Genomic DNA, 11,533 nt, shown 5'->3' with positions numbered 1-11,533 from the left:
GTTAATTGGCTGAAAAGCTTTTGGATTGTATAGAAAATAGGGAAAAATCTACTTTTGCCAAGAATTATAAAAAAAAAAAAAAACACTGAATGGGGCTTTCAGGGGTCGGCTTTTAATGGATCCTAGCCAACAATTTGGGAAGATAGAGGGCTTAAGGGGGATATAAATCCCAGGAATTTCTGAAGTGATCATAAAAGAGGCATAAACCAAGCAGACAACCATTACAGTTACTTCTAACGACGACAACAAAAGTCCTCGACAGATGAAGGCGGCGAAAATGTGAAAGAAAAACAGCTTAGGCAAGCTGCTTTCGATGACTTGAGAGGTGAAAGAAGCGTATGAGAGAGAGAGAGAGAGAGAGAGAGATTGTGGTGGAAGGGGATGAGCATGAAAAGACTGACATAATACTAAGCAAAAGAAGTATCGAGCGATCAATGTTTGCGTTGACAAGGAACGTTCTTTTCGCTCACATAAGCGAAGTGATTTCAGAAAATGTGACGCCCACTTCATCATCTGAAAACCAAAGGAAAACTTCATTGTTCTATTCCAGCCGACGTATATCTGGAGGAGACGGAGAATGGTTTGAATGTTGTTATTGGGAGTATTCGCTTTGTGACATCAATAGAGAGTTATCGTTTCAATACAACTCAGTTCTGTCTTCAGCAACACCAATGAGGAAAGCAGATATGGTGGTTATACAAAGCATATTGATTACGTTGCATTTGTCACTCTGGGAAGCCTCCAGAAAATGACGCGGAAGAACATTAGCTTCAACATTAAATGCAACTCTTTTTTTATGTCTTTCATTTGAAACACGGCGAAAATTATCAAGGAATTAAAGACAAATTTAGCTAATAAACACCTGCTGTTATTTTAAATCTACAGGTAAAATATTCTTTTAATACATTGCTTACAATACACAAAATCACACAAAAGAGATAAGTATTGCTTACAAAGCACAAAATCACACAAAACGAGATCAGAAATATTCCAAAAGACCGACACAGATGAGTGTCCCTCGATCCTAAGGAATTTAACAAATATTTCGTAATGATAAAAATATCACATCAAAATATCTACTTCTGAAGACCCGAGCGGTATATGAAAGGATAGGGAGATTCAATTTGACAAGAATAACAAACTTACTCTTCCCTTTGCCTTGGTGGAAATTGAATAATGCACTTTCAGAAAGCACTGAATAGAAAGATAAAAAGGTCGAACACGATATCAGTATAAAAGATACAACAGAACCTAGAATGTTAAAATGATACATAAAATAAAAAAAATAATTAAATAAAATTCGTTTGAATTTTTTTTATTAAACTTAAATTCGTTTGAAATTTTTTTCACTGAACTTCCATAAAGTTACAGTTATACACAGCGAGATGCTATCTAATGTTGAAAAGTACTTAGAAGAAACTTATTAAATACGAACCGGAAGCGTATATCAATAATAGAAGAAATAAGGAAAACTTATAAAATAAGTACCACCATCAAAAATTGCTGACACCAGTATCGGAATCAATTAAGAAATCTACCTTTTGCTGCTTACGATATTCAACTAAAACAACAAAAAATACCAGTAATTCTACAATTCTGGTCGCATCTACGCACATAGATTGATAAGCCTTTACTAACCAAGGATGCGGTGGGGAGAAGTTAGGAGGGGAAAGGATTGGTCTCGTATGCTGGAGAAATCTGGCACTGCCGAGCCAGACAAAATAGTTCAGTTGCCTTACGATTTACTGCTTCGGTAAAGCTTGTGTTATTGCAGCTGGGCCAGGCAATTAATGGACAATAAAGCCATTACTCCGTTGGGGCATAAGAATGTTGCATAAATGAACCCCGCGTTAAGCAAAGGTTTTTTTGGTCATGTTAAGTAGAATACGATGCGTCACGTAATAAAACTTAATAACTCAATATTCGTGCATAGCATTTATCATTATTAATAACGTATAATAAATTTTATGCAAATTATTTTGTTGAATTGTAGAATTATTGTTCTTATAAAGATGAATGTTCTCACTGATATTGGCTCACGCAAAAAATCTTTCATAAATAACTGTCTTTACTGTACTGCGTGTCAACATTGAACTCACAGTTTTGTTGATTTTTATATTAGTAACTAATGCTTTTGACGAACGCTAAACAATATTTTCCTGACAGTATTCTCCACTATAAATTTTTCACATTTTTTTCATGATTTACTAAAACGGAAGTGAAAAGATAATAGATTAGCATGACAGTTATTCGGAATTGCTTGCAAATGAGGTTTTCTAGCAGAAAACCTCGACTATAATTCTGTTGCCAAGTGAGTTAACGGCTACAAAAAGATAAGAAGATATCTAAATTGGACGGAGTGCATAATCCTTCATAAACTGACAACAAGGCAAATAACCTTGACGAAATAAGAGTGACACTAAATACCTCTCAAGTGACATCATTCAATTTTAAAAGTACATTACGAGACCCTTATAGTCTTTGATGATCTCTGGCAGAAGAAGTAGCGATGCGAATTATAACGTTGGCACCAGCGGGCAAAGCGTGTTAGAATCTGGCACTCTTGGGAAGAGTGTCAGCGTTGGCACGGGCCGCTCGCTTTTAACACCTAAGTCACCGATACAGAAATAAACAAAAAACTCCTTAAGGAATGAGAGGATGCAGTGATAGAATTGTTACTGTACCTCTCTTTGTTTGTTCTGAAATTTGTTTCACGTTCATACATATACATATGTGTATAGTACATATAAACACACAGATAACACACACACGCGCACGCACACACACACACATATATATATATATATATATATATATATATATATATATATATATATATATATATATACTATATATATATATATATATATATATGAGTATTTTTGCTTTAATAGTAGTGATGGAGGATCGTATGAATCTCATAGCTGTAATTTCTACTGTTACGTATATCAGCATCATATGTACACCACATGTAAGACGTGAGACTACACTCCACTCGGTGAGCATCGAAAAAAAAGCACTAAGTAAAAAGATAATAATATTTAAGATAACGAAAAAAAAATTTTATTTCTTACTCATAAACGACACCAATGAGTGAAAATAAGCAATATCCGAACTGCATTTTACAAAAATACACAGTCAAGAAGTGCATTACTCATCTATGATTCTTTCGAAACCCTTATTACCTATGTACGTCATTTAAAGATTTCGAAAATAGGTAGAAAGTGTGAACGCTTAAGTAACAATTCAATTTTAGACAATTGGTTCCTGAAAGTGGTTACCAATCCTTGCCAATATGAGAGTTTTATCTATTTATCCAAAGACTGAAAGAGCAAAGAGCACAGGCCAAGAGGCCAAAAATACTTCCTTGTATGCAGTCGTGTTCTTGGAGTTGGCATCTAGTCGTGAACACACTTGATACATTCGCACTAAAATGGCTGCCTCATTGTCTTCTGCAAAGGGTATCTGAATGTCTCAAGAATGTCTCCTTTATTATCATACGAAAGAAGTGAGAATGACCGCACAAAAAGAAATCATGCTAAACACACGATATCCTTGAATAGCAAGGCTCGTTTAATAACTACTGCCTTATCAAGCAACTAATAAGAACAAGGAGAGCTTCAAATCTAATAAACACCAAGAACACAGACTCTTAATCAAACAAACATTCAGGTCATAATGACTTTAAAGAGAACCCTTGTTCCTGAAGACTAGACGAACTATATACAACTCTTACATTTAGAAATCTGTCATCATTGACTCAGATTCAGATATATGCAAACAAACACATCACTTGCGCTTGACGTGTGGCTATTTTAATTCTTTGGTTTATTTCTTTTGAGCTTAGCTTTTTTATCATTGTTTCCTACTCCCGATTTCCAGCTTCTCTCGAAATAACAAGCGTGGAAATATTCAATACTCTCTTGTATACAAGAAGCTCCATTTCTGAAAGCTATAACGGTTTCGTTAAGTAACTCATTTTGGCAAACTCTAAAAGGTTCAACCACTTTCACGAGGCTAGAGCACCTGCTCGCCCACCTGAGTGGCACTCCAGATGGTGCAGGTGACAACAATAGCCGCTGTATCCCAGGTGGCCCAAGATGAGAGAGCACAGATGGAAAGTACAGGGGGTTTTGATGATAACTTTTTCAAGTTGTGAGGTCAAGAAGTGACTGAGGAAATGGGGTCTTTTATAAAGCGTCATAAACACGAACATGTATATGAAATAACGAATTTTTTTCGGAGTCAACGTTCACCTTTCACTTTTCTCTGTAGACCGAAGAAAAACAAAATGAATTACACACAGACACACACACACACACACACACACACACACATATATATTATCTATATATTATATATATTATATATATATATATATATATATACTACATATCTAAGTAAAACAAAATGAATTTCTATTTATAAATGTGTTTATTTATACATACTCTATAAATATTATATGTATGTGTCAAAATAAAAGCAGTTGAAAGCAATTAGTCATAAAAAAAATAATTAGCTTTCGCTTTCTTAAATGATAGACCTAAACTGAAGGTGTGTGTAGTGCACATGAAAACCATTCCTAAACACAGTGTCAGTGAATGCAAACGTCACGAATAAGATTTTCGTTGTGTAACTAAAATACAACAAAGGGCAACGGCAGTCTGATTTTCTTTTTAATGATTATGCGTAAAGATTGACCACATTTTTGCCATCTTAATTTCTTAATTTGAAAATACTTGTTTACTTGTATCAACAACTTAATGGTAGCCACATTTACGTTCAGATATCAATTAAGGCTCATATGGTTGTCTATAAAAATATGCATCATTGGTTACATAATCACTATAATGTCAATTAAATTTTAGATCCTCGATAGGACTGATGATATTCTGCCAAAGCCTGGCCATTTTTCTTCCTTTTTTGCCACTAATTAAGTAAACCTGAAGAGAGAGTTTTGCAAAGTATCGAAAAATTCTCTGCTCTTGACCTCCATCTATATACGAGCTTACATCTTCTTTTAGAAACAATTTAAAATCGTTTTACTTACCGAAAAATAAATTCTCATAAAGTCACTATACATCAAATTGAATTGAATTTCCTCAGAAAGATATAATCTTTATTTTTTTATCATTTCTTATTTTTATTTTTACAGAGATCCAACTTGATATCTAATCTCCGAGAAATTCTAATCAAATGCTGAGACCTCCGCCTGAGTACTAATTAATATTCAGATTTTCGCCCAAATCAAATCGTTAGCAGGAAACGTTTGCTTGCGCACCGCCTGTTGAAAGAATCAATCGCAAAAAGAAAAACCTGCTTCGTGGTAAACATAGCCAGAAGATCAAAAGGAGGCCGGTATGCACTCATCAATCTGATTATTTAGATCAAAAGAAGGATAGAAACGTTGCAAACAAACCACGAGATACACTATGGGTTAAAGAAAAAAATAATGAAGGATAATTATAAAAAAATAAGTAATTGGATGATATAATTACCTTCCGAAATGGAGATAAACTTTTAGTGTTTGGCAAGCTCTACATGTTACGTGTCGCTAGAGAGAGAGAGAGAGAGAGAGAGAGAGAGAGAGAGAGAGAGAGAGAGAGAGAGAGAGAGAGAGAGAGGAGATTGTCTTCCCTAGAAATATATCAAAAGGTCATCGCAGTCTTTTCCTTCTTAATAATGCAACATCATACACAAAGATTTCTGTAATTTAATTTTTTTCCACTGAATATGAAAAATATTTGTCATTCGCTAAACTGGCAACTTACAGTATCATTTTAAAAATTCAACATTCTGAAAACTGATACTTTACACAGTAACACACATGTGACTGAATATGAAAAATATTTGTCATTCGCTAAACTGGCAACTTACATTATCATTTTAAAAATTCAACATTCTGAAAACTCTGATACTTTACACAGTAACACACATGTGAATTAGTTAAAAAATTATATATATATGTGTGTGTCTCCCCTGCCCAGGAAAACAGTTGGAATAATTTTCAAGGAAAAAAACTTGAATTCTTAAGACTTACAGCTATTCTTGAAATGTATTATATAAAAAAAACCCGATGAATTTTTAAACAATTTTTTAAAATAAAAATTGTCGTTTCCATCGTACCATTAAAAGAGCAACAAACGTTACCATTCGTTAAGTAATAACTATGCTTTTATTAAATGGGAATTAGTGTCTCGAATAAACTGTGCATATCTGCCTCGAAGACGAAGATCCCTTTAACTTCGGTAGTGCATGCCTATCTGTGGTTCACATCGACTCTCTTAGGGCCGCCAGCCATAGCACGTGTTGATCTTTAAACGAAATAATAAACTGTGCAGTTATCATCTGATGGTTAATGGTTTTCATCTTATTGATTTCGTCATTTCCATTTAAACCACGAAGATTATAATTTTATTGTTTTCATTATCTTCATCATTGCATGTACTGCGATTCATTTGACTTTATAATTGTACTTATATAATCGCACCTTCATTTTTGGATTACTTGTATTTTTTTTTTTTGACACTTAATTTTTGGATTGATTGTTTGTTTGTATGGTGTTTTTACGTCGCATGGAACCAGTGGTTATTCAGCAACGGGACCAACGGCTTTACGTGACTTCCGAACCATGTCGAGAGTGAACTTCTAGCCCCAGAAATACACATCTCTCACACCTCAATGGAATGGTCGAGAATCGAACTCGCGGCCACCGAGGTGGCAGGTTAAGACCATACCAACCACGCCACTGAGGCGCTTTGGATTGATTGTAGTAATTATTTTTGTTAGTTAATTTTTGGATTGATTGTAATTTTTTTGTCAATTTTTTACTTAAATGCTGTGTAGTTTGGTAGATTAGGTAAGTATACCAAATACACAGACGGACACGCAGTCAGACAGAAGGGAGGACGAAAGGAAAGAAAAATCTAAACCCTTTTAATTTTATCAGTAAGTTGTTAATAATATCGATAATGTTGATCACAGCTCTACAGTTAAGGATTCCTTAAGTGAAAGAGTGGTTTCAGAAAAACACAACTTCCACAGCCTCAAAACAGTTTGAGAAAATCCCCCAATCAGCTGTTACATTCACCTCTTTTTCTTCCAGGTGGTTCATCATTCGTCTAAAAGCCAGTTCAGTACATCCCCTTTTCTTCCTACAAAACGTACCTCATTTCATCTACACGAAACCTTTATTCTACCTATGATAAACTTTATACCATTTGCTCGTCGTATGTCTACGCTCGTATGTCTACGTTCATCACTGTCGGTCCTACGTGTTGCGCCCATACTGAATGGAAAGTTAACCTAAAAGTATTCCCAAGTTTCCCGACATCCAGATGATTCACACTCTTCATCCATATAGGAGATCTGGTTCAACAACTCATCCATACTTCTCAACTTTTGCCTCCTGCGAATTATTCAATTCCAAAGCTTTTTCTGTGTAATTTTGGGTGCCATAACTTATTCACATTTTTCATTCTCACTTCATTTGTGACATTATTTTTTTTCACAAAAATGAATACGTAACTCACACTCTTGTACTACCTGCCAATACTTGTGTGTTTTCCTTTTACCCCCGTAATTGTACAATTTCTAATTTAACCAGTGTTGTAAATACAATTATTATTAACTGAAGTGCAATTCTAGTTGTAGTTGTTATTGTTGCTGTTTGATTACAATTATTAACCAATCCTTGGAGAACCAGTTATTGTCTGATTAGAAAGTAAATAAAACCGTAATGTTAACAGGACCTAAACATGCGTATATTTTATCAGCTTACATTTATTACAAATAAGTAAATGAACAACTTTGGAAGTAAAAATCATCTTTGGTTATCAATAACAACAATGAAAATATTGCATTTAAACAGATTAAAATCGCATGGAAATAAGCAAATAACTGGATGTCAATTTTGATAAGAAAAATAAATCATCATAACTTGGATTTTGAATCGAACATTTTTCGGGCAAAATAAATTATGCTCATATTTCTAAAGACAGATGCTAAATATAGCTCACTTTTCTTAAAGGTGGACTTCTTATCTATTCTAGCTATTCATTGCCGCTTAGGACCCTTCACGTGCAAGTCTTTTCACAAGGATTGGGGAGAGTCATTCTTGTGAAATCATTAATTGATAAAGCCGGAAGTGTTTTAAGAAGTTTAAATGTCGTCATCTGATCCGCCTTGAAAACTAATTTATGCGCATCCACACGAAGCGATAACAAGAAGTTGAACGTGCAGCAAAGATATCAGATTTCGATCCTGGTGAATGGAAAACGTGGGTCCGTATTCTTAATAATCCATTATGCCACTGTTCACTTGAGCATTCAATTATGTACCGAGATGTTAGTTAACGATGATGGGTCGCTGCCAGAATTGGAGGAGGGTATGAAGCTGTCAACTTTTTTCTAAGACTTGCTGAAAACCGAAATATTAACTCCATCGGGGGCAAACCAGCACCAAGACCGCAAAGGCAGACTTCGGAGCATGGATGGGTACGACTGGAAAACATTTAGTGTGATTCAAATAATTGAATTGCAATACCTGTAATTTCTCCACGATTCAAAAAATTCTAGTTACGATTTTTTTTTATCACAAGTAACCTATAGAAAGCGGCAAATCTTTCTTTGTCATTTCTCTGAGTTTCTTTATAATGCTTTCATTTCACTGTTTTATTGCCCCCTTTTCATCTCTAAAAATCAACGATGTCATCTAGGTTAAGAGGTACTTCACCTCCATCTCCGCATTTCAAAAGCATTAGCTAAGAGGTGAGTTCTTTAAACAGCTGAACATTACCTAGGATTCCTGTACCTGGCGGCTTCCGCCATCTTTCCACTCCACTGGTGAGTAGCATAGCTCGGCGTTTGGCCTTCTGCCTTCTTTGCACCTGACTCACATCTAATCAGAAGGTCGTGCCAAGAACCCATGCTCACTACCAGGGGGACATGAACTCCCCTAAGGACACCAAATCAACAAGACCACATGCTTCCTTGATCACAGGCCACTTGGACATCACTTCCCCGGCCAGTCCAAAGCTCTACTCTCCTTAAGATGTCAGGTGTGTTACATGAATCGATAAAACGAATGTCGAGTCACTGTCCAGAATCTGACACTCCTAAACACTATCACTATCCACTCCGCCGTCCTTGATAGAAAGTGACGCACATATGACACAGCTTCAAGTGTGTAGCCGATTGCATCTCTCTCTCTCTCTCTCTCTCCTCTCTCGTAGTAGCCATCTTGCTTGGTGAGACGTACCCGCGTGAAGTCACAATAATCAACAGATATCACAAGTTTAACATACGACTAGAATTTGAGAAATATCTAGAAGTGTTCGTGAACTATCGGTGAAAAGATTAGTGTGAAAATAGTAGGATAAAGCGTCTTCTAAGTTAGTTTATCAAGTGTAATACTATAAATCAGAACAAGATGGCAGTAAGCTCCAACTGCGGGAAAAGGTGGCGTAATTTGGCGTGTCTAGCAGATTCGCAATACGATGAGGTAGCAGGAAGGGAACTGGCATTTCTCATCTATGAAATCAGCAACAGTCCTAACCAAAAAGATACAAAAGCATTCATAGATATATTAGAAGGATATAATCCTTCAAACTGGAACAAATCTAATGAAAACATCTTGAAAATAATTGAAGAAGTTCCAAATAAAATCCAAGTGGTCAAGAGACTCATAAAGAAAATATACATAAACAACATATTCCGACAAAGAAAATGAATAAGGTGAATCTTGTGAATATACTAATTGATGCATTAGGAGAATGCCAAAAGCATGCAAACTGTGTAAGGAAGGTTGGTATAGCATAGTCAATCCACAAAACCTAATCAGAAAATGTGCTGCATGCAACATTCCGACCCATCCACAGTGTGCTGAGGTAATACAAGATTTGAGAAAAGATACAAGAATTTTTTTTGTTCAACATGTCTATCATGATAGACATGTTATTAAATCAAGATTGATGTACAAATAGTTGAGGATGAAGAAAAGAAGAGGAGAGGAAGAAGAAGAAGAAAAGAAGAAGAGGAAAACGGAAGAGAAGTAAACAAAAATGAAATGACAGAAAAAATAAGGAAACAAAGAACAAGATAAAAGTATGGATGCAGAGATACTCATTGATACTACATATGAGGCAATAAAGCAGCATACCTACGAAGAAATAAATTACGATATGACAACAGAAAAACAAAGCAAATCCCGAAGAGGCTCTACCCAGATCTATACAATGACGGGAAAGAGGAAAAAATAGACAAGAAAGACAAAATCTGCAACCTTTTGAAAAGAGGGAATTGCAGATTTGGAGAAAGATGTTACTACAAACATCCTAAGATATGTCAAAACTATGAAATATATGGTAAATGTGCATACTTAGATGGATATGGGGATGATTGCAGAGATCTGCATCCAAAAATATGTAAAAACCTAAAAGAAGGAAAAGGATGTAAGTTCGACAAAAAATGCAAATATATGCACCCTGTAGCCATGAATCATAATCAAATAAATAACCAACCAAGTAATAAAATCCAAAATAAGAAAGAAACAAATAAAGAGAGAAATCAAGAATATCAGGTAAAAGAGAAAAGCAAACCACCAATGAGATATGCAGAGGTGTCAGCAAAGAATTTCAAAGCATCAGCTCCGAAATTCTACTCAAGAGATAATACGTAACTGTATTTATTATGCAAGAGGATATTGCAGAAACGGAGAAAATTGCAGATTCAGACACAAAATGAATAATTATGATGAAGGAAGATCAAATATTATGGAAAAGTTGGATTTTTTAATGTCAGAATTTCTGGAAATGAAAAAAAGAACAACATACCAGAACAGGAAAGAGACATGGGAAAATCCTTATTACTATCAGTATTAAATGAAGGAGAAAACACGCAAACCATCATAGTGATGAATGCGCAGGTTTAGTTACGAGTAACTCAAAAAGAAAAATAGAGTACTTAGAAGAACTAACCCAACCCAAAATGAAAAAGAAAATAGATATAATGAATATAAGTGAAACCTGGTATTCCCAAGAGACTGGGAATGATGATCAAATAAAAGGGTTCCAAACTTATAGATCAGATAGAAAAAATAGGAATCAAGGGGGAACCGCAATATATGGGAAAGACAAAAAACAAGGAAAAATATATGAGAAATATAGTAACTCAGAATGTGAACTAATAGCGGTAGAATTTGAATCTGAAAAATTGATGAACATAGTAATATATAGACCTCCTAATACTAAAGAGTTTGACTTAATAATTGAAAAATTGGATGATATATGTAGAAATCACAAGGACTGGACTATTCTCCTATCTGGTGACTTCAACTTTCCTTTCGTAGAATGGAAAGAATGAATAGGAGATTGTGGTTGTACTTATACATATAAAAAAGAGAGTAATAGTAGTGCAGAAGATAAGAGGCAACTCAAAAAGCTATTAGATATGCTACTAGAATACAACATTCAACAAATAAATCACCTGCCAACAAGAAAGAAAGGAAAATACTTTAGACCTAGTATTTGTGAACG

At 35.0% G+C, this 11,533-nt stretch overlaps 1 protein-coding gene across 8 annotated transcripts in view; it reads right to left on the bottom strand.

Moving 5' to 3' along the window:
- The window catches only part of LOC135220978 (RNA-binding protein Raly-like), a 703,239-nt gene that overhangs the window by 228,540 nt on the left and 463,166 nt on the right, over positions 1 to 11,533 (bottom strand). The window contains exon 1 of one of the 8 annotated variants that reach the window (XM_064258666.1): positions 8,797 to 9,056. The exons of the other annotated variants lie outside the window; for them this stretch is intronic. Within the exon in view, the coding sequence (XP_064114736.1) occupies positions 8,797 to 8,854 (58 nt within the window). The 5' untranslated portion in view covers positions 8,855 to 9,056. Of the gene's footprint in view, positions 1 to 8,796; positions 9,057 to 11,533 lie in introns of those variants that run through there. 8 annotated transcript variants of the gene reach the window in all.

The sequence above is a fragment of the Macrobrachium nipponense genome, chromosome 2, assembly GCF_015104395.2.
Source record: "Macrobrachium nipponense isolate FS-2020 chromosome 2, ASM1510439v2, whole genome shotgun sequence".
Classification (NCBI taxonomy): domain Eukaryota; kingdom Metazoa; phylum Arthropoda; class Malacostraca; order Decapoda; family Palaemonidae; genus Macrobrachium; species Macrobrachium nipponense.
This window is presented reverse-complemented; position numbering and strand designations above follow the sequence as displayed.